The sequence below is a fragment of the Gracilinanus agilis genome, chromosome 5 (assembly GCF_016433145.1).
Source record: "Gracilinanus agilis isolate LMUSP501 chromosome 5, AgileGrace, whole genome shotgun sequence".
Classification (NCBI taxonomy): domain Eukaryota; kingdom Metazoa; phylum Chordata; class Mammalia; order Didelphimorphia; family Didelphidae; genus Gracilinanus; species Gracilinanus agilis.
This window is the reverse complement of record NC_058134.1, coordinates 294036001-294062662: the sequence shown is the minus strand read 5'-3', so window position 1 is coordinate 294062662 and position 26662 is coordinate 294036001. Positions and strand designations below refer to the sequence as shown.

The following is a 26662-nucleotide window of genomic DNA, read 5'->3' as shown; positions in this document are numbered from 1 at the left end:
GGGGGGGGGCGGGGGCGGGGCAGGTATTGCCATCCCTAATAATGCGCACCTGCTGCCCATCACCCGGAGCTGACTTACAGGAGCGGGTGTGGTGAATTGGGAGAATTGGGATCTGGACGCCTGGCTCGGCTCTGCGACTTCGAGCGAGTCAGTAACCAACTCTGGTCTTTGGTGGCCTCAGCCCTAAGATGGAGGGGTTGAAAGAGGCAGCTCAGTTAACTCTTGGGGAGAAGGGCTAAGTATGAAAATAACTTCTTATTTGTTCACACAGATCCCAGTCCAGATAACAGAGGAGGAGTCTGTGCTACCAAAAGGCCCAAAGTTTAGCTGATAAAAAGCTGAGGGATCCAGATTGTCTCTCGCTGGAGATAGACTATTAACAACAATATCTTTCCCAATTCTTCTAGCCTGAGCAAAACCATTCTAACTCTTTGCTTCTTTGAAAACAGGCATCTAAAGAAAGCTATAAGGATCCTTGGAGATCACCTGGGCCAATATCCCAACCTCCAGACTCAGAGTTCAGACCAGGTCTGATTTCACGGGCTGACCCTAAAAGATCGATATTTCTTTTTGGCTCCTCACCCTCACTCAGAGTCTACTCCCAGAAAATCTCCAAATATGCACATGTTTAGATTTCCACTCACATAAGTGGCAGGGTCTCCAGCTCTTAGACAAACCCTCAAGGCCACATGGATAATCAGTGTAAAATAACCTTTATTTCACCTCACAGAAACATGTAGAAGATTTCCAGTAATTCATGAACAAAAAACACATAAGCACTAAGCTCAGGGTTACCATTAGTCCAGCATTCGCACACAGGCCTGTAGGGTACCCCTCAGATTCAATGTACCACTCCCTCTTATGGCTTAGATGGCCTCAGAAAAGCAAATTCACTCATGACTGAGGGATGAGCCACATTTTTTCTTTTAGATCTTCCCAAATAACTCACTGTATAATATCAGGGATGGCAAAGTCTTCTGACTTCTACTCTGGAAATGAGGTTAAGAAAATTTGTTCATGAACTCCCCTCTTATCAAATGGCATATTTGTAAAGCACTTAGCACAGTACTTAGCACATAGTAGACTTGTAAATAAATGCTTTTTCCCTTCTCTTCCACTTCCCAAACCCCCCAGAATCTTTTTTTTTCTACTCAGAATTCATAAACATTTTCTCTAAACTCTATTTTTGTTCATAAGGGCAAGTATTAGATCTGCTTTTGCTATGTACATCTGCAATAATTCTATTATTGCTCCAGCTATTACTCTCTCTCTTGGACTGGGAAAAGTCAGGTATACTTCTCTGTGGTAGATTAAAGAGCTTCTGGTAAACACATCACAAAAAGGATGAGCAGAGGGGCAGTTAGGCTAGAGTTGGGCAGGAGGACCTGGGTTCAAATCTGGCTTTAAATGCTAACTGTGTGACCCTGGGCAAGTCACTTAACCACCATTGCCTGACCCTTATTGGTCTTGTACCTTGGAACCAATATACAGTATTGAGTCTAAGAGAGAAAGTAAGGGTTTTTATTACTCACCATTGTCCTCTCATCAAAGCATCACTGGGCCTGGCCGTACTCTCCATGGGGAAATGTTCAAAAGATATTCATATCCAGATCATCAAAGTGATTAGGGACCTTCCTCCAATCGACCTACCTTATAGTTAGATCTCCTCATTTCTCAGCTGGTTGAATTACCTTGGAATTCTCTGGCCAACTTCTAGTCAAATATTTTCTCCCCTCCCCTCCCCTCCACTCCCTTTTTCCAGTTTCCTTTTGTGTTTTGCCTTTCCCTCATTAGATTGTAGGCTTCCTGGGGCAGAGATTTTTTTTTTTTAATTTCTCCTGCTCTTATATAGTGCCTAGCACATAGTAGGTGCTTAATAATATTTGTTGACTATTAATAACTAGAGAAATTTCCTAGAGAATTGAAGCAACTTGCTCAAATGCCACAGGTAGTTCAAGTGGCTCCAGGGTTTACCTTTGTTCTCTGGCTTAAACTGTTATCAGGCAGGTTCCACCCCACTGAGGTATTTCAGTGACATACAAGAATCCCTGAACCCATAGCAAGTAGGTATAAGCCTATCTGTCAAGTCAGAATTATGTGGATTTTTTGCCTGTGGCATGCCTAAATTGGATTCTCTCTTTGTTTCTCCCTTACAGGACAAACTGGCTAAGGAGGAGCATAATAGTTCCTTGAACCTTAATAAAATCAACACCCAATGGAGAACAGTCCTGAGGGAAGTCAAGGCCAGAGAGCTAAGGAAAGACATCGAGATTCTTAGCCAAACATTTGAAAGGGTGGTGGATTGCAAAAATAGCGTGATCAAAGTAAGCTCTATTTCTGATGAAGTATTTAAAATATGGGTTTGTTATCTTCTCCATTTTGTTTGTCCTTTCTTTTTATTAGAGAGACTAGTTCTCTTTATCTCACTTAGGCTGGAAGTATATCAGCCAATCCTAAGTCTCATCCCAATACTGATGGGGGTAGAAACTTCTGGGGTGGAAGGTAGGAATGGGCCAGGTTATAAAGGGCTTTAAAAGCCAAATAGAGTATTTTATATTTGATCCTGGAGGAAAAGGGGAGCCAGTGGAGTTTATTGAGTAGGGCTGGGGGTAGACTGGGGTAATATGGCCAGACTTGTGCTTTAAGAAAAATCACTTTTTGCTAAGGGGACGGTAGATTGGATTGGGGAAAGACTTGATGTAGGAAGACCAACCAGAAATGTTTGGTAGTAATCCAAGAAAGAAGTAATCAAAACTTGAAGAAGGATGCTGGAGAAAGGGGAAAATAAATGAAAGATGTTATGAAGTTAAAAAGATACAGGTTGACAATAGATTGAATATGTGGGCTGAATGGAATTAATAAATTAGGGATGATACAGAGATTGTGTGCCCCAGTGACTGGGAGGATGACAATGCCTTTGACAGTAACAAAAAAGTTGGGAAGAGGGAAGGGTTGGGGGAAAATAAGTTCTATTTTGGGCATGTCTAGTTTGAGATATTTATAGGACTTCTGATCTGAGATGGTCAAAAGACAATTGTTGATATGGGTCTAGAACTCAGGAGAGAGATTAGAGCTAGATATATAGATCTTGGAATATTCTTCATAAGCATACCTATCAGAGCTTATGAGATCACCAAGAGAGTTGTATAGAAGGAAAAGAGAAGAGGGACTAGGACAGAACCTTAGACCCACAGTTAGTAGGCATGACCTGGATGAAGACTGAGCAAAAGAGGCTAAGAAGGAGCTTTCAAATAGGTTTGAGGAGAACCAGGAGAAAACAGTGCCATGAAAACCTAAAGATAGACAGTGGCTAGAAGGAGAGGGTGATAATGTTAACAATTGCAGAGAGGTCACGAAGGATGAGTATTTAGAAAAGACCATTAGATTTGAAAGAATCACTGGGAACTTTGGAGAGAGAAGTTTCTTTTTGAATGAGGTTAGAAGTCAGATTGCAGAGGGTTTAGAAAAGAAGTGAAAGGAAAAGAAGTAAATATTCTCTAGAATAGAGACCTTTCTCAAGTTGTTTGGTTGAGAAGGGGAAGAGAAAGATAGAATAATAGCCAGCATAGAAGGAGCAAGTAGACAGAGGAAGACTGAAGATAAGAGAGAGTAGGACAGATAGGACAAGGACAATCTGAAGAGAAGATGGGTATATCCATACCCAGAGGTTTTTACCTAGTCTAGGAACCAGGCTCTTCAAGTAAGACAATGATGAATGAGGAGATAATAGGGGAAGGTGGCTGAATGATATAAAATGAGGAGAGAAGAGTGAATGGTCTCAGTTTTTTGCTGAATTATAAATTGAGGTTGTCAGCCCAGAAGATGAGGGACGAGAGTGCCAGAAGAAATCTAGGATTAATAGAAAGGTTTGGAACAGCTGGTGTGATGAATGAGATAGTAATTGATTATGGAGGCATAAAAGGATTGCCTTGCAAATAATTTCAAGTAGACTAAAGGCACCCTTGAGATTATTTAACATACATTTGTAATGGACCCAATCAGCAAAGTTCTATGATTTTTCTCCAGCTCCTTTCAGGAGCCCATTAAAAAAAAAAAAAAAGGAGCAAAGGAAGAGAAGGATGGGAAGTAATCCAAGGCTAGAGTTTGGCAAATCATCATTAATAATAAGACAAGTGAATAGGGATATAAGTGTAGAGGATAATAAAGAATTGAATTGATACACCAAGGGTAAAGGTTCAAAGAAAGAAATGCATAGCCTTTAGCTTCTCACATAGCATAAGTTAAACTCTAATATTTGTCACAAGACAAGCATCTTAGAAAGATTCAAGAAGACTCAAACCCCCTCAGTTAAACAGACCAAGGCAACCAAACTGAATCCCCAGCAAGTACAACCAAGAAACACAGGGCGTGAAAACGCCAGGTTCTGAGCAATGAGAGTTTTCGCAATAGAAATGTTAGAGTACCACTACCCCCAAGCACTCACTCAGTCAATATCATGTTGGTATTTAATTTTGTAGACTAATGAGGGAGTTGACTATAATGCATGGTCTCTGATGTCCCTTCTAATTCTCATTCTAGGGATGTGCAAATAATCCTTATGGCATTTTCTGATCCTAAGATTAGGACAGACTTTGTGAATAAGGTTTTAAACTGCTCAGCATAGCTGCCAGGAATCTTTACATTCATAGAGATTCTCTCTTTGGAGACTTTCAGAGAATCCTCACTCATACCAAAGCTGCCAGGCAAAGGGATTGCCTGGGGTTCAGACCACAATGGGTTAGCAGACTATGTTAGATTTTTCTTGGATATCACAAGAGTGGGTAAGAAAGGCTGGAAACCAGTTAATCAAACTAGTATTTATTAAGCATCTTCTATTTCCAGATAAGTACTGTAGTAGGTGCTAGATATACAAATATGAGGAATAAAATAATCCCTATGTGCAATCAAGGAGTTTACAGGTAAGTCAGGTGGTTTGTAAGTATATGCATAATAAACATGAAAAATGGAAAGTAGTTGAATAGTTTGGGAGGGAGAACATTAGGACCCAGGGATCAGGAAGGTAGGAAGATGGGGTTTTAAGTTATGTCTTGAAGGAAGTTTGTTTGTTTTTTAACCTCAACTAAAATTATTCTTTCCAAATTTACCAGTGATCTCCTTTTTAAAAAAACTAATTTTTTAAATCAATTACATGTAATAACAAATTTCCACAGAAGTTTTCTGAAGTTTTATGATCCAAATTATCTCTCTTTCTCCCTTCCCTCTCTCCTCCCAGAGCTGGCAAGCAATTTGATCTGGGTTATACATGTATTATCACACAAAACATATTTCTATTCATTTTTGTAAGTGAATAATCATATAAAACAAAAACCCAAATCAACAAGAGAAAAATTGTATGCTTTCATCTGCACTCTGAATCCAACAGTTCTTTCTCTGTAGATAGATAGAATTCTTTGTCAAAAGTCCCACAGATTTATCCTGGGTCATTGTATTGCTGAGAGTAACTAAGTCAATCACAGTTGATCATTCCACAATATTGCTATTCCTGTGTGCATGGTCTCCCGGTTCTTCTTATTTTGCTCTGTATCAGTTCATGTAGATCTTTCCAGCTGTTTCTGAAATCATCCTGCTTATAATTTTTATAGCACAATAGTATTCTGTCACCAACATATACCACAACTTGTTCAGCCATCCCTAATTGATGGACATCCCTTCAATTTCCAATTCTTTGCCACCACAGAAATTGCTACTATAAATATTTTTATATAAATGGGTCCTTTCCCCTTTTTATTGATCTCTTTGGTATACAGACCCAGTAATAGTATCACAGTATCAAAGAGTATGCACAATTTTATAGCTCTTTGAGCATCATTCCAAATTGCCCTCCAGAATGGTTGAATCAGTTCCCAACTCCACCAGCAATGTGTTCCAATTTTGCCATGTCCTTTCCAACATTTATCACTTTCCTTTACTGTTATACTGGCCAATCTGATAGGTGTGAGGTAGTACTTCAGAGTACTTTAATTTGCATTTCTCTAATAAAGAGGGATTTAGAACATTTTAAAAATATGATTTATTGATGGCTTGGATTTCTTCATCTGAAACTGCCTTTCATATCCTTTGACCCATTTGTCAACTGAGGAATGACTTGGATAAATTTGACTTAGTTCTTTATATATTTAAGAAATGAGACCTTTATCAGAGAAATTTGTTATAAAAATGTTTTCCCGGTTTATTGTTTCCCTTCTAATTTGGTTGCCTTGGTTTTGTTTGTATAAAATCTTTTTAATTTAATATAATCAAAATTATTCATTTTATACCTTATAATGATTTCTATCTCTTTTTTAGTAATAAATTCTTCCCCTATCCATAGATCTGACAGGTAAACTATTCTATGCTCCCCTAATTTACTTATAATATCACCCTTTATGTCTATATCATATGCCAATTTGACCTAATCTTGGTATAGGGCTGTGTTGGTGAACATATGGCACACATTAGAGTGTGCCAGAGTGGGCTGCTCCCTTCTCCCTTTCCACGTGAACCAAAGGACATTTTGCATGTCACATGCCCCTCTGCCCAGCAGTGCAAAGGGAGTGCTTCCTCTCTCCCCTGTCTAAGGTAAGGCAGGGAGCTCACATGTGGTGTGAAGGTTGCAGTTTGGACACTTGGTTTCTAAAAGGTTTTCCCACTGGTATAGGGTGTGAGATATGATTTATACCTAATTTTTGCCATACTGTTTTCCAATTTTCCCAACAGTTTTTGTCAAACAGTGAGTTCTTGTTCCTAAAGCTAAGATCTTTGGGTTTATCAAACACTAGATTGCGAAGGTCATTTACCCCTAATCTATTCCATTGATTCACTACTCTATTTCTTAGCCAGTACCAGATTGTTTTGATGATTACTGCTTTATGGTACAATTTGAGATCTGGTACTGCTAGGCCGCCTTCCTTCACTTTTTTTTCACTAATTCCTTTGATATTCTTTATCTTTTGTACTTCCAGATGAATTTCATTATTATTTTTCTAGTTCTATAAAATAATTTTTTGATAGTTTGAATGGTATGGCACTGAATAAATGGATTAATTCAGGTAGGATTGTCATTTTTATTATATTAGCTTGGCCTACCCATGAGCAATTAATGTATTTTCACTTGTTTAGATCTAACTTTATTTGTGTGAAACCAGTGGTCTCTTAATTGACAAATCCGATGGCCTTTTCTCAATATATTCAACCTTCTTGAAGTACCTACTACATCAACACTATTGACCCCCCTCACCTCCTGAACACTCCCCCCTCCTCCCATCTCTGTGTTTTTATGACATTATTCTCTCATGGTTTGCTTTCTACCTGTCTAGCTGCATTCCTCTGAATTCAATTATTCTAACAACTGCTTAATAGGTCTCCCTGTCTTAAGTTTCCTTACACTCCAGTCCATCCTACACACTGCTACCCAAATGATTTTCCATAAGCATATATCTGACCATAGGGCTCCTTTATGGAACCAATTCCAGGGATTTCCTATTGTTTCTAGGATAAAATATAAACTTTTCTATTAGTTTTTAATTTCCTTCACAATTTAGCCCCAAACTTGCTTTCCAGTCTCACTAGACATCATTCCTCTCACATACTCTTGCAGTCCCACCTACCTGGCCTTGTTTCTGCTCCTCACATGTCTTTGTACTTACTGTTCACCATGCTTAGAAGTCCCCCTCTTCTTACCCCCACCTTATAGAGTAGGGGTCGGCAACCTTTTTGGCCGTGAGAGCCATAAACGCCACATTTTTTAAAATGTAATTTCGTGAGAGCCGTACAGTGCTCACAGTGTGGCTCCTGTAACAGTGCCTGGAAAAAAATGGACTTTATGGCTCCTGCAGAAAGAGCCATAAGTTGCCGACCCCCTGTTATAGAGTCTCCTTCTTCCTTTAAGATGGACTTAGGCACATTTTCTTCATGAAGCCTTTTTTAATCTCTGTCCCAATTACTAGTGCCCTTTCTCCCTTGTATTTAACTACTATATGTATATGTTTATACGTATATATTTGATATGAATATAATAGTGTCTACTCTTCTGGGTTGTTGTGAGGATCAAGTGAGATAATATCGTAAAATACTTGCAAACCTTAAAACACTAGAAATACTAGCAATATATAAACATATGTTGTATTTGACAACTTTATAGGCATTATGTTCATAATCTTTAATGTACATTATGTACTTTATGTTCATAAAGTAGTTAAATACAAAGCAGTATATGATTTATTAATTTTAGGCTTATGCTGCTCATTTTTTATATATACTTATTTTCTCCCATTAGAATGTGAGCTCATTGTGAGTATATATTGGTCCAATAATTGTAATTTTATTTTTGAGGCTAGCCCATTGTACATAGTACATAGTAGGGGCTCAATAAATGCTTGTTGATTGACTGATTGATAAGGGGGAGATGAGGGAAAGGGTGGATTTCAGGCATGGGTGACAGTCATTGCAAGTCTCCCTCACCCTCCTCATCCCTTTTTCCTCACCCCTACCCACACATACACACACAAACACATGCACTGGGGAGGAGGTACTTAGGATGCTAACTGGTTGTTTCTTCCTTAGTCTTTAGCTAAGGACTTGACAGAAGCCAAAGAGTGGTATGCACATGCCCTCCATATTCATTTGCACAAAGGAATATTGTGTTTAAGTAACAAAGAAGTCTACTTTGGTTGGGTCTTAGAGTTCTGGAGGGGTGAAATGTATGTTGAGTCTGGAGAGATAGCCTGGGGGCTTGAGCTTACATTTTATCTTAGAGGTAAAAGGGAGCCAGTGACATTTATTGAATAGGGGAGAGACAGATCACAGCTTGTGTGTAGGATGGACTGAAATACAATGAGATTGAGGCAGAGAGAACAATAATCTAGGCAACACGTGATGAGAAACTAAAGTCATAGCCATATGAGTAGAGAAAAAAGGATAAAAAACAAGAGATTTTATAGAAATAGAAAATTGGCAATTGGCTGGATATTAGGGGTGTGGTTTGAATTACTGAGAAGTTGGAGTTAATAGTGAAGTTATAAAGCTAGGAGACTAGAAGACTAGAAGAAATGTGGTTCCTTTGACAGAATAAGTAAGCTTGAAATAGGGGTGAGCATGAAGAAAAAGATAATGAATTCTGTTTTGAATATAATTGAGTTTGAAATGTTTTGGGGACATCCAGTCTTACATGTCCAACAGGAATTGGTGATATAGAACTGAAGTCAAGGTATATATATATCTATATATGTACATATATAGATATATATATACACACACACACACACACACATAATGTGTATATTATATATAATATATACATGTGTGTATGGACATATAGGTATATGTGTATATATTAGGTATCTATGCATGCATGTACATCACATTTGACGTGTCTTGTATGTGTACATATATGTGTACATGTTTATATGTGTTTTATATATAATATATAAAATACATATTATTATTATATTATAACACACACACATATCCCAGGGATCTAATGTAGTCTCTGAGAGAGGATGCAACTAGAAGAAAAAAGTGCTTAGAGCCTTGGGGAATATTCACAAGGGGTACGGGCATGATATAGACAATATAGATGAGGCATCAAAGGAAACAGAAAAAGTGGACAGACAGGTAACAGGAGAACCAGGGCAGAACTAGTATCATGAAAATCTAGGAGGAGAGGGAGGTCAACATTGCCAAATGCAAGGAGCAGAAAGGTCAAGAAGATCATGGACTAAGAAAGGACTTTTAGATATGACCATTAGATCACTGATAATTTTGGAAAGAACAGTTTCAGTTGAGTGATAATGAAATCTGGAGTCAGATTTCAAAAAACTGAGTAATGAAAAGAGAAGAAATAGAAGTAGGGAATATAGGTAGCTTTTTCATTTTTTGGTAGATATATAGAGCATTTATTTATTTTTCTGGTCCAAAATTATTTTTTCATATTTTATTTTTTACCAATTGCATGTTAAGATAATTGTAAACATTAGTTTTCTAAAAGGTTGAGTTCCAAATTCTTTTCCTCCCCACCCCCTTCCTTCTTCCTGAGATTGTAAGCAATTTGAGGTTATATATGTGATATCATGCAAAAATATTTACATATTAGTCATGTTGTGGAAGAAGACATATCAAAAAAAAAAAAAACCCATGAAGAAAATCAAGTGAAAAATAGTAAGCTTTGATCTCCTTATCAGTTTTTTTCTCTGGAGGCATATAGTATTTTTCATCCTAAATTGTGGGTAATTTTCTCCAGGATTTTGGTTGAGAAAGGAAGAAGACAACAAATTGAGGTGGGGTCTAGTGAAGTTTCTTTAAAGGATCAGGGAGACTTGGGATGTTTGAAGGCACTGGGGAATGATTGATATCTTGAAGATCTGAGAGAGGAGATGATTGTGGGAGAAAATTTCCCATGAAGGTTGGAGGCAATGGGATCCCCACCCCTGTAAATAGGCAGTTCTTGGCAAGAAGAACATATTATCAGAGACTAAAGAACAGGAGGAGGAAAAAGTAGGGATGATGTCAAGGTGTTGAGATGAAAAAAAGTGGAAAAGAGGGAGCTGGCAACAGTTTTCTTTAATAAATGGTGAATTCTTCAGCAGAGGGATTAGTAGGAAGAGTGTGCCCAAAAACCAGGAAAGAGAAAGTTTGGGGATAGATATTTATGAAAGGGAAAGAGAAATCTTGGTAACTGGTAGAAACTTTTTTGTTGTTAAGGAAGCAATGAATGGACTCTCAAGACATTAGCTGACTCTGGGATGCTCCTTGATTTCATTCTTGTTTTTCATTCAATTGTGGAAGATCCAAAACTACCAAAACTCCTATGAGGTGACAGATAGAAACCATTCAGGCTTCTTCCGGAATGAGTTTGAAGATAACCAATGGTTTGTTTGTAGCTTCATTTTCATTCTTTCTTTTTCTCTTCTTCCTTCCTCTCCCCACAAGCAGGTGGAAGAGGTGCCAAGATGGTAACTGGTCTTTTCTTCCCCAGTCTTTAGCTAAGGACCTGACAGAGGCTGAAGAGCAGTATGTACATGCTCTCCAGGGTCACCTGCACAACGTAGATGAACTCCTGGCACTCCAAAGAAGCCGCCTTACCTACCTGGAGGAGTGCTATAATGAAGAACTCGATATTCTCACCAAGGAATTTGAGACTGAGAGGTACAGGAGGCCCTGGAGGGGAGAGGGGAGCAAGAAGAGGTGTAGAAATATAGATGAGCCAAAGCCAAGAGTGGCCTGTGAACCGGTGGTGAGGGAACAGCTGGGAGGCTCAGGGGATGGAGAGCCAGGTCTTGGTTCAAATATGACCTCAGATACTTCCTAGCTGGGTGACCCTGGGCAAGTCACCTAACCCCCTTTTCTTAGCCCTTGCTAATGCAATAATAACTAATAATAATAATAATAATGCAATTAATAACTAATGCACAGTATTGATTCCAAGATAGAAGATAGGGATCTTAAATTAAAAAAAACCAATAACAGGTAGTGAGAATCCTGGGTTGCCCAGGATGATTGCCAGAAGTTTCTGGGCCAGGCCAAATCAGGAGACTCTGCTAAACTAATTAAAGATGATGCTGGAAGCCCTCCTGGATTTTTTTTTACTTTTGAGCTATAGTCAGCATAAGAATGTCTGTGGGCAAGGTACCATGCTAGGCACTGGGAAGACAGAGAAAAAATTGATACAGTCCTTGTCCTCAAGAAGTTTATAGTCTAGGGACAGCTAGGTGACTCAGTAGATAGAGTCAGGTCTAAAGACAAGAAGTCCTGGATTCAAAATGTGCTCCAGATACTTCCTAGCTATATGACCCTGGGCAAGTCACTTAACCTCCATTGCCTAACTCTTATTGTTCTGCCTTAAAATACCTGGTATTAATTCTAAGACAGAAGGCAGGATATATATAAAAGGAAGTTTACAGTCCAGACAAAGCATATAAAATGATAAAAGTTAGAACATCATAAGTGCGTAGCAAAAGTCAAACTTTTCATGAAAGACTCAAGGAGGAAGCATCATTTCTAGGAAAGAAACAAACATTTGTTAAACATCTACTATGTGCCAGGTATTGCACGAAGGGCCTTAGAAATATTATCTCATTTGATCCTGATAGCAGCCCTGAAAGGTAGGTGTTGCTATTATCCCCAGGGTCATGCAGCTCAGGAAGTGTCTAAGCCTGTATTTGAACTTGAATCCTCCTGTCTCTGGGCCCAGAGCTCTATCCCCTGTATCGCCTTGCTATGAAGGGACAGAACCTAAGGTATTTCTTATACAGAGGAAGAAGAGAAACCAATGAAGGAGAATAAGGAGTAATCAGAGCTATGGGAGGACTGATAGAGAGAAGGGCCACAGAAATCAGTTTCCAAGCTTAGTGTAGCAGTAGGATCCTCCCATTTTTTAAATAAAGGAATTGTGGCCCCCCAATTTTCATAAAACAGTCTACATGAATGATTTTCTTAGCTCATATTTTATTCTAATAAAATTAAGAATTTATGCAGATTTTATAACAAATATGCCAAGCAAACAGTAAATGTAACAATTTCTTTTTTTTTTTTAACCCTTAACTTCTGTGTATTGGCTCCTAGGTGGAAGAGTGGTAAGGGTGGGCAATGGGGGTCAAGTGACTTGCCCAGGGTCACACAGCTGGGAAGTGGCTGAGGCCGGGTTTGAACCTAGGACCTCCTGTTTCTAGGCCTGACTCTCAATCCACTGAGCTACCCAGCTGCCCCATAATAATTTCTTTATGGATTACTTCACTTATACTGTCCTAGCTTATAATAATAGCTATAATGAGATGTGTGCTAGACTTTTTTAAAAATATAAAGCTTCTCAAAATAAGGCACAATAAACTGGAAACAAATTAACTGGAAACTGGAAACAAATTAACTTTGAAGAATGATTCAGAGCCCATTCCAGCTGAATGGGTCTCCCCAATGTCAGACTCCTCGAATGTATTTTTTATTCTTTAGGCTCTCTGGAATAGGCATAGGCAAGTGAAGGTGACACAAAAACAAAATATATCAAAATTATTTTGAAAATACCATATATACTGTCATTGATCTTGCTGGTCATCATTCTTTCCCATCACTGGCCAAGATCGGTTATTTTGGCTTTATATTAATTACAGTAGAAAGAAAGCCCTTTTCTTTTTATGTAAGGTATTTTCAATGGTAGCAAAATTTCTGAGTTTGTTAAACAGACACGACTCCTTTTTACCCATAGCCAAAACTGCAGATGCTTGTTTTAATGTTCTTTTCATAAGTCTGTTGACTATTCTTGTTCCAGTAGAGAAGACCAAGATGTATCCTATTTGGTTTGGGGAAAAGAGAGGCCGAGGCCGGAGGATTATACCTTTGATTTCTCTGATATGGGGGACTTCTGGGTGAGAAAACTCCCTCTGCCTCTGCAATTTACGGCCTCAGAGATTTGCTTAAAGTACTGAGAAGGTTGTAACTTGCAGAAGACAACTTAGACAGGGAGAAGGAAGATTTTAGCCCAAATCATCCAGACTGCAAAGTCTGCTTTCTATCCATTATGTCATGCTGCCACATAAATTAGACTGCAATAATATAAAAGAAGAAATGACATTAAAGGCAGATGCTCAATGGCAATGACAATCAGTGGTGATGACTGATCTTCCCTTTTTTAAAAAATCCATATCTTCTTAGTATTAGTCCTCCTCCTCTTCCTCTTTCTTCCCTACTATGTATTGGTTCCAAGATAGAAGAGCAGTAATGGCTAGGAACTTGGGTTAAATGACTTGCCCAGGTCACAGAATTATAAAGTGTTTAAGTCCAGATTTGAACTCGGGCCACCTAGCTGTCCCCCTTTCCTTTATTCTTGTAAGATCAGTACAATATAAGGAAACCCCTCTTAGGCCCTCCATCTGATTCCCTTTATGGCCCTCTACTGACATTATAAGGGTCACACAGCTGGGAAGTGTCTGAGGTCAAATTTGAACTCGGGACCTCCTGTCTCTGGGCCTGGCTCTCAATTCCACTGAGCTACCCAGCTGCCCCCCACCTTTGTTTTTTACAAATTTTGAGCCAAATTCTCTCCTACCTTCCCTGAGACGGCAAACGATATAAATTTTACATATGTAATAATGTAAAACATTTTTTTCCATATTTGTTATTTTATGGAAGAGAACTCAAACCCCACCCAAAAAACTGAAGAAAGTGAAATATACTATGTCTTGGTCTACATTCAGACTCCATCAGTCCTTTCTCTGGTAGCAGATGGCATTTATCACCATGAGGCCATGAGGATTGTCCTGGATCACCATATTGCCAAGAATAGCTAACAGTCATAAATCTTCATCTCACAATATTGCTCCTAGTTCTGCTCACATCCTTTTACATCAGTTTATGTAGGTCTTTCCAGGTTTTTCCAAATCATCCTTCTAATCATTTCATATAGCATAACAGTATTTCATTACAATCATATACCACAACTGGAACTTAAAAAAATTTTTTAATGACTATTAATTTTTTATATGTAAAATTTTTTCTAAAAATATTTTAATATTCAAAGTCTTTCCTCCATAACTCTCATTTCTTCTCTAGTGCTTTTCTCTGATTCTCTCATTTTGCATATAGTATCATTTAAAATTCTTGTATCATTGATTTTGGGAATTTTAAATGTGCATGTAGGCAAACTATGTTTTCTTTCAGGCTTTTCTTAGAGGTATTTTGGAGTTATTCTCCACATGTGGGGATGTGTCTTGGATATCACTGGCTTCATAATAGCTCTTTAAGATGTTTTGTTTAGTTATTCTTCTAGCAGTCTGCTCTGGGCAACCCAGTGTTGCTGGCCTAGCCAGGAACTCTGAGGGTTAAGTCTGTGATTGTAGAGCATCTATCTGAGACTGGAGTCTGTGTCTACAGACTTCTTGAGGGAGATCCCTGGCTCAGGCTTCTGGATTCTGAACCTCTAATTCTGGTTCCTTCTGTGAGGTTCCATATTGCTCACCTGCACTGGAGGTTGAGTCTGAGATGAGCTTTGGATGTTCCTGTGTTGCTGGTCTAACTCAGTTCTTAGTCCCCTGCCCGGCCCCCTCCCGTAGCCTTTGAGCTTCCTGCCTTGGGGTAAGTGGAGGCAGAGTCCAAGATGGAGCTCTGGGCTTCTTCCAAGTGCCGGCCTAGCTCTGGTCCCTGGATGCTGAGTCCATGATCCCAGCCCACCCTTGTTCCACAGGTCCTGCTGCAGTCACTTACCTGTAGGCCCATTTTGATGCCCTGGGCCGAAATGATAACCCACCATAGTTTCTTCTTCAGTTTTTCTATTGTCCACTTAGTGTAGTGTTCTCTGATCACTGGGGGAGTAACTGAGGGGAGAGAGGACCTACTGCTTTCTCCTACTCTGCCATTTTAGCTGATCTTCTGGGGCACACATTAAAAAACAAACAAAACCTTACCTTCTATCTTAGAATCAATACAATGTATTGGTTCCAAGGCAGAAGCGCAGGAAGGGCTGGACATTAAGTTGGGGTTAAGTGATTGTGGCATACATTTTTTGACTGGCAAATGTCCCTCTGCCCATTGGTTTGGCTGGATTGGTCTTCCTTTTTACAAGGTAGGATTCAGTGGAGGTGGGGTAAGGTATGTGATATTTTAGGAAATGGCTATAAAACTGAGTATATTCATGTGCCCCAGTTTGTTTAGCTGTTCCTCCGTCTGGAGTATTTTACTTTTTTTTTTTTCCTTCCAGGTCTTTGCTAGAACCACTTTCCATGAAGATTCTTAAGAGGAACACAAGAGGGCTATAAAACCCTGTGTCCCAAAATAACTTTTGCTCCTCATTTCTCAATTTCCCTGTAGGGCTTGAAACCTCAGTCATCCTTGACTCCTTTAACAAACAGGCATATTTAACAAGTCACCAAGACTTAATAATCTGGTTTTTTTTTTTAACCCTTCCTTTCTATCTTAGAATAGACACTTAGTTCCAAGGTAGAAGAGCAATGAGGGCTAGCCAATGGGGGTTAAGTGACTTGCCCAGGGTCACCCAGCTAGGAAAGGTCTGGGTCCAGATTTGAACCTAGGAATTCCTGTCTCCAGGCTTGGCTCTCTGTCTACTGGACCGCCTAGCTGCCCCCAAGACATATTAATTCTTCTTTAGCAATGGCTCTCAAACACTGTCACAGCTCTAGTTCATGCCTCATCATTCCATGCCTAGACTGTTGTCCTGCCTTCACCCTTTTCTGTTTCTAAGCCATCTTGCCCACGGTCACTGGACAGAAGGCAACATTTGGATTATATCACTTCCTTCCTCAAAGACCTACAGCACGATCCTCTCATTGCTTAATGAACAAAGTCCACGCTAAGCCAGTTGCAATTGCAATCTGACTCCAATTTACATTTCCAACCTTATCTCCCAGGACTCCCTTACAAGAACCTTATGTTCTACCCAGCCTTGATTATTGGCCCCATTGTTCTTGTTTCTCCTGCTACTTGGCATAAAATCTCTTCGTGTCTTACTCCAGGCCCAGCTAAAATGCCACCCCCTCCCATAACTGGGCCCATACTCTACCCAGAAATTCTTACTCCTGCCTCTGCACTTTAGAAATTAGTCTGTTGTCCTCTCTGGAGCACTTATCATGTGTTGTCTCATATTTTATAGACCATCAACTCTGTGAGGTCAGAGACCTTCCCTTGTAGTGATTTTCATTTAGTAGTCATAGAGCACAGGGCCTGGAGCCAGGAAGACTCATCTCCCTGAGTTCAGATCTGGCCTCGGTCAGACCCTTCCTAGCTGGGTAACCTTGGGCAAGTCACTTAATCTTGTTTGCCTCAGTTTCCTCATCTGTAAAATAAACTGGAAAAGGAAATGGCAAATCAGTCCAGTATCTTAGCCAAGAAACCCCTCCAATTGGGGTCATGAAGAGTCAGACATGGCTGAAAACAACTAAACAAAATGACATTTTCTTGGCTTAAATGAGTATGGACTAGGAGGTGGATTAAGTGACCTCTTGGAAATCTGTCCAAAATTCATTTTTGTCTAAAGTTATTAAACAGCTCTTGGCACAAGTCTCCCTTTTGGAACTTCCTACATCATTTGGTTTTTCCTTTTACTCTGTAAATCCCACAGGAAGATGATTATTGAACAACATGAGACAGAAATGCGCTACCTTGAGGATGTTTTCCTGGCCATGGATCAGAACTTCTCAGAAACTGAATATGAAGCTAAGCTTGAGTTTCAAAGCATGTGGGATGACCTCAAAAATAAGGTATAGTGGGCAGGCAAGTGGGAAGGAAATAGGAGAGCAGCTTGCTCAAAACAACTGGAGATGGAAGAAATCCCATCTTTTTCCCCATGGCTCTTAATAAATACTTTGAGTATCCACAGAGTTATTATCATTTCTGCTGCTGATCCTAGCTGTGACTCTGCTACTGGGCCTCTGTTCAACTATCAGGAAAATTATATGAAAGAGGAAGCTCAAATTCTTTATTCTTACAACAGACTAACAAATAGGAGGAATCAAATCAACCACAAGTCACAAGTATTTGTTGAGTGCCTACTGTGTGCTTAGTGTTAAAAAAGAAAGGGTACCTCCCCCCCCCCACCAAAAAAAAGCCAGTCCCTGCACTCAAGGAGTTCAGACAGAACTGTCACAAGCTAAGTGTAAACAGGATAAATTGAAACCAATGGCAGGAGGAAGGCACTATAATTAAGGGAGATCAGGAAAGGCTTCCTGTAGGTGGGATTTTAGCTGAGACTTGCCAGGAAACAAGATGAAGAGGAGACAAAGGAAAGGAGTCAATCATATTAGAATCTTAGAACTGAGAGAGAGAAGATTAGAAATATTTTTTCAAGGTTCCTTTTACAGATGAGGAAACTAAGGCCCAAAGAAGTAAGTTATTTATAGCTGATGATAGTCGGAAGTAGAACCTAAGTCTCCTTGACTTCCACTTTATAAAATATGTTCATATTTTTGTTTTATACCACTGCAACCAATGCTAATAAAAGAAAGCAGAGGCAGGGTGGCAGAGTTGTTAGATAAAATGCTAAGTTTCGGAGCAGGGAAGATCTGGGTTTTGATTCTGCTTCTGACACTAGCTATGTGGTTTAAACTCCTAGGCCTTGGGGGCTCAGTGGATTGAGGGCCTGGGTTCAAATCTAGCCTCAGACATTTCCTAGTTGTGTGACCCTGAACAAGTCACTTAACCCCCATTGCCTACCCCTTACTACTCTTTTGCCTAAGATCAAAGGTAAGAGTTTAAAACAAAATTCCTAGGTCTCTATTTTTTCATCTGCCAAATGGGACAATGACATAATTCAATATTCCAGGGCAATACTGTATACATGGCAATTATTAGGGAAGGGAGGGAATATTAATAATGTTTATGATGGTTATTTCTGGGCTATTTCATAGAACCTGGAAGAGAAGCACTTTCTGCGAATGCAATTAGAAAGCACAGTAGAAGATCTGTGGAGAAGGTTCCAGGAGGCACTCAAGAATTATACTGATGCCACAGAAGACAGGAAGCTTGCCTTTGAGACCTTGAAGTTAAGGGATGAGAAGAGCTCCAAAGAGATAGAGACACAAATGAAAAAAATACAGAAAATACAGGTGGGCACTCTTAGCCAGAAATTCCCAGTCTGTGTGTATGACCCTTCTTGTTCCTTTCACAAAATCACAGAATTTGAAAGCAGCCATCCAGTCCAAGCCCCACACAAGGGCCTGTCTACTATAACAACCAAGGGGGGTGTCCAGCTTCTAGGAGCTCTGCAAGGAGAAGGAGCCCTAACACCTCTGCAGGCTGCCTATTCCACTTTTGGGTTAGCTCTATTGGGAAAGTTTCCTGATATCAAGCCTTAATTGACCTCTTTGTAACTTCCATCCATAAATATGGACATCACATACACCCCAAGTCTTTTTTCCAGGTTGAACATGCCCAGTTCTTCACATAAGTCCAAGGCCCTTCACCACCCTGGTCACTCTCTTCTAGTTTACTGATGACCTTCTTAAGCAAGGAGCCCAGAATGGAACCCACTACTCTAGATGAGGTCTGACAATGGCAGAGCGCAGGATGATTACTTCTTTTCAAAGAAGCCATGCCCCTCCTAATATAGTTCATAACTTCATTAACTTTTTCAATAGCCAAATTATGCTGTTGACTTCTATTGAGTTTACAGCCAGATCCTTTTATTATTTTTTTAAAATAACTGTTGGATAGCCTTATCTTAGATGCATGGAGCTGATTTTTTTTTGTCCCCAACTGCAAAACTTTATGCTTATCCCTATTTAATTTCAACTTAATAGATTTAGCCCAATGTGCCCAGAGAGTCTTAACTTTTTGTCATGGGCTCTCTTGGCAGTCTGGTGAAGCCTATGGATGGACCCCTTCTCAGAATGTTTGTTTCCTACATTTATAATAAAGGAAATGCTGAATTTCAATTAGTAGTTAGTGAGGATAAACATGTAATTTTTCCCCATCCAAGTTTATAGATGCCCTGAAATTTATCTCTACCTTCGAGATTCATGAATCACATTTTAAGAATTCCTGCTTGAATTTTTCAAGTTTTTTTTTGAGGGGGGGGATCATTTATGCATTCTATTTGTTAACTCTTCCCTTCAGCTTTGTGGCATCTGAAAATTTGATGAGAATATCATACCTTTATCCAAATAGCACCAAGCCAAGTAAAGATCTTTGGGGCACTCCATTGGAAACCTCCTGCCATGCTAACATTGAATTATTAGCAATCTCTCTTTGAGACTGGCTATAGACTTGTTCTGACATCACCTGACTGTGTGATCTTTTAGTCCAGTGATGGGCAAACTACAGCCTGCAGGCCAGATGCCGTCCCCTGAAATGTTCTATCTGGCCTGCCCTGTGACATTATTCCTAATCTGATGAATACAATGAGTAGAATACAATACAATGAAACTTCCACAGAGATGCCTTAGAAACAGACTGACAGATGAGCATTTCCTTTCCTTTGCCCCACTCCTTAAAAAGTTTGCCCATCATTGTTCTAGTCTACATATCTCCATCTTCTCTACAATAGCAGAATTGAGATTCTCTATCAAAAGCTTTGCTGGGGGCTCAGAAGATTGAAAGCCAAGCCTAGAGACAGAAGGTTCTGGGTTCAAATCTTGCCTCAGACACTTCTTAGCTGTGTGACTCTGGGCAAGTCATTTAACCCCCATTGCCTACCCTTTACTGCTCTTCTGCTTTCAAATAAATACATAATATTGATTCTAAAATGAAAGGTAAGGATTAAAAAAAAAAAAGCTTTGAATTCTAGACCAACTATTTCTGCAACACTCTCCTCCTCTATTTGCGCAGTAAGCCTGTCCAAAAAAAAGGGAAATGAGGCTAATCTGGTATAATTTCTTCCTGCTAAGGGAATGCTTGCTCTTTAAAATCCATTTGCTTTTTGAAATAGTCACCAACTATGATCCTTTCAAGAATTTTGAGTCAAGTTCACTGGATTATAGTTTGCAAACTTTTGGGATGTCTACCATTGGTATCCTGTGGTTCTCCCATTTTTTGTGATCTTTTAAGTTTTAATAAAGAAATCATTCACATCTACTGGGTCTTTTGGGACCAAAAAGGTAGTTCATCTGAGACAAGTGACTTAAAACAACCAAGTAAGCATCCTCTTAAAAGTTTTCTGATGTAGCTTGCTTATCAGCTTGATGCTAGTCCTTCTTGAGAGTTCATTTCTAGTGCCACGGTCCAGTCTCTTTCTTTTTTTTTTTTTTTTTTGATCTGAAAAAGTTGCATTTATTTCCAGTCTCTTTCACAGAGAAAACAGAAAACAAAATAGTAATTGAGCAGCTTTGCTTTCTCTCTTTTGCCGGATATCATTGTTCCATCTACCTCAAGCAAAGGTCCTATCCTCTCTTCAATCTTTTTTGTCCAGTATAACTATAAAAGTACTTTTTGTTGTCCTCAGCTTTCTTCAACAGCCACAGCGCGTCCTGAGTTTTAGCATTTTTGACACTTTTTAAGGACCATACCACACTCTTACATTCATCTTCTTTCATTTCTTTCAATCTAAGTTGGTTGGTGAATTCCCAGTGCATCTGCATTGGGCTCTTCTGAAAAATCCCATATTTCCTACTCTTGAAATTTGTGTCTTCTGAATTTCATTCTTGAGCATCTCCTATCCCTCCAGACTTCAGACTAACTTCTCCTAAAGCATTTTGGTCCGTGGGATTTTATGTATCTTTCCTCTGAACCCACTGAAATGTTTGCAACAAATCTAGGATACATGCCAAATGAACCAATCTTCCTTTCCTTTGTCACAAACTCTAAGACAGAATAGTCACTTCCCTTCTCAGTCCCTATCATTTCCACTTCAGCAGCTAGCTTCCCTCGATTAGTGAGAATCAGATTCAAAATAGATTCTCCCCTCTTGGTGGTTTTTCTACCTTTTGAAGGATGAAATTATCACTGAGGCAATTCAAGAAATTATGAGATACTCTGCTTCTGATGTCTGGGTCGCTAAATTCCCTATCATGACCATATCACGACCCCATGCCAGATTCTAGGTTTGCTCTATAGTATACTTCAATGGTAAAATCACTTGTATTGCCCCCTCTTTTGACTCCAAATACTTGTAATACACTTCCTTCTCTGGTATATTTTGTCAAGATGGGGCAGCTAAGTGGCTCAGTGGATTAAGAGCCAGGCCCAGAAATGGGAGATCCTGGGTTTAAATCTGACCCCTGACCTTCCTTGAAGTGTGACTTTGGGCAAATCCTAATTGTCTAATCCTTACCACCCTTCTGCCTTGGAACCAATATACTACTAGTATTGATTCTAAGACAGAAGATAAGGATTTTTTAAAAAAGTATACCTTCTTAATAAACAGTGCTACCTTCCTATCCCTTTTAACCCACTGTTTCTTTTGAATAAGGTATACCAGTCACTGGATTCATCAAACTCCCATTATTAGTTCTCAGTTCAGTCACTAGACCTGTGTGTGACCTAGTGTTCTCCAAGGCCTAGGTGTGGGGACTTGTCTCTCCTCTGGCCCGTTTTTCCAGTGTTACAAAATGAGGGATGAAATAATGTTTTTAGCTCTGAGATTTTGATTCACTCTGTTTACAAGGACTCCATTGCTATCCTGCGGGGTAAACTCATGTTGCACACCCGTGAGAATGAGGAACAGAACCGACATATCCGTGAAGACAAAGACCTGGTCCATATGCAACTTCAAAAACTCAAACAGCAAATGAATCACGCCCGGGGAGTGGCTCGGCGCAGCCTGGCCAAGCTGACCTGGGAGAGTAACATCACCCTTAAATGCCTGAAGAAAACTGTTGAGAAGGTAGGGGCAGAATGGGACCATCTAACCCATTTCCCCCCCCTTTCCCATTCCTCCCTCTCCCAATACGTTAGAAAGCTTTCCCTAACCCCATTTCTTAACTCATAGTCCCCTTCTTCCTTTCTGCAGGGAGAGTGCATTCTCAAACTCGCTGAAATATGTAGGAAATTTGAGACAGAGGAGGAAAAAGTCTTGCCCTTCTATGCCTCCATGTTGACAGAGGAGGAAATGCAAGAAGTGGAGTTAAATGCTCATGAGGAGCCCACAATAGAACTTGCTAAGGTAAAGTATCAGGAGAGAAGGTCAGGAGGGAAAGAAAGGGAAAGGGGATTCTGGGCAATGGTCCTAAGCATTCCTTTTGCCTTTTTTTTCCCTCCCTCCCCTCAAAACTCCCAGTTGATGGAGAACTACACAAACTTGGAGAATTTCTGGAAAAGATATAACAAGGTGAAGCTAGAGCAACTAAGTCTAGAGCGAAGACGGGCCCAACTGCTGGAAACCAACGAGAAGCTTAGGCAGATGCTCAAGCAGTACCTAGATAGTATCTCAGTGAGCGATGAAGTGCTGAGCCAGCTCAACCCACTCTTTATCGTCAACAACCGTAGCAACATCCCACCAACCCCAAAAGAGAACATACCACAGAATCAAGTCTATAACGTCATTGAAGGAGTCCATGTCCACCTACTGCAAGAACCTCCTCCTCCACTATGTGCTCAGGCTCTCCCTAAACCCAAAATCCTTCCCCTCCCTCGATATTAAAGGTTTCTATGAAGATCCTGGGCATGCCATAGCTTTTGGTTTCTTTTGAAGACATTGGTTAGGGTCACACTCAAATGCGATCACTTTAAAGGGGGTCCTCCTTTACCAAGACTTTGTTACTCCAATATGTAGAGTGAAGGTAGGTGGACACTAAGAAGTCCCCTTCTAGTAGAACCCTGCCCTCGGTCCTCAACCCTGTCCCCAAGCAATGTAAGTAGGATCACTAGGTAACCTGTTTCTTTTAGTTCCAATTTTTTAGTGGGAAAAACCATGTTTGAGCTTGGGATGGAAAATGAGAAGAAAAAGAGTAGGTCACGGGGAAGGAGTTCTCACATTCTTCCTCCTACCCAAGGCCTAATTCTGAATGACTGCCCACTCTCATCCCACTTACAAAAGCAGCCCAGAAAGAAAAAGTGAATAAAATAGAAGAGCTTTTATTTCTTTTTGCTTTTGTTTTTCTTCTCCTCTCTAAGCTTCTTCTTAGAGATCTTGGGGCTGCTGGCTTTGCTGTACAGGTAGTAGCCAATGAGACCCAGCAGGGCTGGTACCAGACACATGCCCAGAAGAGGAAAGAGAGTTTTCACCAGCTTTTGCCAGTAGCTGGCTCGTACCAAGGCGATCAGTTCGACCTCAAACTGCAGCACTGCATCCCCTGGGGAGGCAGATAGGGTTTTAGGGTCAGTCACTAAACAAAATACCATGGAATCAGAACCTGAAAGGAAGACTGGGGCCACAGAGAAGCCAAGCAAGTGAGGCAAGGAAAAAGTTAACATTTTTGCTTGTCATCCCTTAAGTCTAGACTAGCTGAAGAAATGAAAGGCTGTAGCAGAAACTGGTGGTGATATGATAAATGGCTCCACTCTGTAACACCTGGAAGGCTAGCTCAGAGCCAGGGATTATTTCAGTTCTCACAAATCTAAAAACAAGGAATTATGTGCTTGTTAGGTTCCTCTCCATTCCTCCCTCTCCAAGTACAGTCAAATGGGTGGAATCTGTCACAACTGAAAGAAACTAGAAATGACAAACTCCAACTACTGAGAACATCCAATATGGATGCTAGAATTCCTATAGACTCTTCCTAGGAATTTCAGTATGCAGAATAGAAGAAAAAAGCTAAAGAGGATGGTGGGGGTGGAGAATAGAAATGGTAGTTTAGCTAGCAAGGAGAGAGGAATAAGTGGGTTTGGGAGAAAGGGAACAGGGAGAGAGAATGAGCTGAGGACAAAGTAATTTCCCTGTAGGCCTGTAATCCCTTTCTTTAACCAATTTTAGCCTCAAATGAGAGTAAGAAATGGCTCCAAGACACTCTGGAATACTGGAGCTAGTAAAGCTGTTAAGGTCAGAAGCTGCACAAATAAGCTATGCTAGAAAATAAGTCCATCTGAAGGATTAGACATCGACAAACTAAGAGTTTAAAAACAAATCTGGTGGCAGTAGCTCCACACAGTGGTTTTTGGGAGAGAAAAGTCACAGATGGGAAAAGTGACTTGGAAACTTAGGTTTTGGTCCTAAGAAGAAAACCCAGTCAAGCAGGCCCTTGTGGCCCTACAGAAAGCTCTCAGAGAGCAAGACTAGCCCCAGTGACCTTTTTGTCCTGAGTGGACAAGCCAAGGAGAAGGTGAAAAGTAGAGACCCCAAGCATTGCCCTTCCCCCCTCCCCAAAGAACCCATCAGCCCCATTCAAGATGTAGCCAGACCCAGCACTTGGGAACTCTGAATTTGGAGAAATCATGGTATGTTTACCTGGGATAGATGGGGGGAATCCACGTTTTCCATAGGCCAAGTGAGGGGGAATGATTGCCCTTCGCTTCTCTCTAAGGGAGGGAACATGAGTCAAAGCCAGTGGGCTTTTTGAGGAAGACCTCAAGCCCCAAAGCATTCCCAGAGCCATCCTGAGAAGTTTTGATTCCCTAACCATGGATGGACATCCACCAAAGAGTGAACAGTGGGGAGCTCAAGCTCTCCCAAGTTTCTCTCACAAAACGCTAGGGGAGAAAAGAAGAAATCTGGGCCAGGGATCCCCCCTAGGTGCCTAGGTCTCAGGCCCTGGGCCAAGTTGCCTCACCTCCCTAAAGGGTTTTATTTCCTGCCTCACCACTTAATGACTGAAATGGCTTTCTGCATTTTAGAGTTCAGTAACAGAGGAAGAGATGGTCCCGGGGACCCTCCTCCCAGCCCCCAAATACTCACCCCACACACATGTCCAGCAGGCTCTGCTCCAGGCCTTAGCAATGGCAGGAAAACAACCAGGGAAAAGACACGACTGAATGGACAGGGAAGTGGGGTCAAAGATTCTCCCACTCCTTCCCCCTCCCTCAGTGATAGCCCCTTCTGCTGAGAAGGTTCCTGCTTTTCAGGCTCCTTCCTCACACAACCCCTCAAAGCAGCCCATTCCAGAAGCAGTTCTTCTTGGTGGGACAGGAGGCCTCGTTTGTTCCCAGCCTGGGGGTGTATGTGTGGAGAGAAGGGGTGAAAAGGGGGGGGCCCAAGGCTTGATGCCAGCCTGGGGCATCTGAGGGGAAGAGAACTAGACACAACCTGCTGCCAAACCCCAATGTATACCTGGGATGACCTGCTTCTGGCCCAGCTCAATGACCAAGGGGTCCCTGGTCAGGGATGTGTCAACTATTCGTCCATCTTCGAGGCTGCCCTGGGAGAGAGGCCCTTCGTCAGTCCCCCTGGGATGCCCCCCGCCAGGCCTCGGCGGAAGGGCACCTGACCCCGTGGGGGGCGGCAGTCCCGGGCTCATTCTGCCAAGCCAATGGAGGGCAGACAGGAGGACTGAACAAGGCTCGCCCTCCAGACGACACTCCCCCACCACCCGAGGCCCCGGGGTGGGGGTGGAGGGGACCCTTCCCGCCACGTGCTCCAGGAGGGCAGGGAGGGGTCGGATCCCACTCCCTGAACCCCTTCGCCACGTGTCCCAGCCAAAGCTGACGTGTTTCTGTGGGGCCCCACCCCCAAGCCCGACTGGCCCCTCACCGTGTAGTGAATGTGCAGCGTATCTCCGAAGGCAGCCAGCTCGTTGCAGGCCTCCGGGGGCTCGACCTACGAAGTAGGACGAGAGGCACAGCTTGGGGGGCGGGGGAGAAGGGAAAACCCTGGGGCGCCCTCCCTCCTCCCCCGGGAATCCAGGGAGCCCCGAGCCCCGCCTCCCCCGAACCCCCGTCCCGAGTGGGATTTGGAGGAGGAGGAGCCCGGAGAACAGGGGCCGGGGGACCCGGGACCCGGACCCCTTCTCACCAGGGTCTCCAGTTGGAGGGTACGGACAGAACTTTCGGTTTCATCCCCAGGCTCGGCGAGGCTTCCTGGGCTTCCCAGCAGCAGCAGAAGTAGCAGCAGCAGCGGTGGCGGAGGCTGGAGAGGGAGGAACGTGGGGGCCATGGCGGGACGTGATGCGTGGGCACGCGTGGGTACCGGGTCGCGCAGCCAGGGGGGCGGCAACACAGAAGAGCTGAGAGCCCTGGGAGCCCCAGCCAGGCAGGACGGGATGGGGCGGGGCGGGCTCCTCCTCCGCCTGCCCTCCCTAGGCTCGGCCCCGCCTCCCTCCCCTCCTGGAGAAGGCTAGGGGGAAGGCCTTCGCACCCAACCCCCCCTCAGCAAAAAAAGAGAAAAAAGAAAAGAAACCCAACAACAACAAAATAAAGAAAC

General features: G+C 41.6%; 2 protein-coding genes across 3 annotated transcripts; one reads left to right on the top strand and one right to left on the bottom strand.

Annotated features, from left to right (window-relative positions):
* Positions 1 to 41: 41 nt before the first annotated feature.
* On the top strand, positions 42 to 23429 carry CCDC65 (coiled-coil domain containing 65). Its single transcript, XM_044679264.1, has 9 exons — positions 42 to 91; positions 450 to 528; positions 2157 to 2324; positions 10973 to 11142; positions 17060 to 17198; positions 18345 to 18542; positions 22037 to 22255; positions 22382 to 22534; positions 22649 to 23429. The coding sequence occupies exons 1-9, from the start codon at positions 42 to 44 to the stop codon at positions 23009 to 23011; spliced, it is 1539 nt and encodes a 512-aa protein (XP_044535199.1). The 3' UTR covers positions 23012 to 23429.
* On the bottom strand, positions 23426 to 26662 carry FKBP11 (FKBP prolyl isomerase 11). Of its 2 annotated transcripts, XM_044678057.1 has the most exons (6): positions 26255 to 26662; positions 25994 to 26059; positions 25574 to 25661; positions 25202 to 25235; positions 24755 to 24825; positions 23426 to 23663 (listed from the first exon to the last, which is right to left on the bottom strand). In XM_044678057.1, the coding sequence occupies exons 1-6, from the start codon at positions 26393 to 26395 to the stop codon at positions 23446 to 23448; spliced, it is 618 nt and encodes a 205-aa protein (XP_044533992.1). In that variant the 5' UTR covers positions 26396 to 26662; the 3' UTR covers positions 23426 to 23445. The 2 variants fall into 2 exon arrangements, with proteins under 2 accessions (XP_044533992.1, XP_044533993.1); XM_044678058.1 differs by lacking the exons at positions 25994 to 26059; positions 26255 to 26662 and having other exon boundaries at positions 25202 to 25274; positions 25574 to 25662.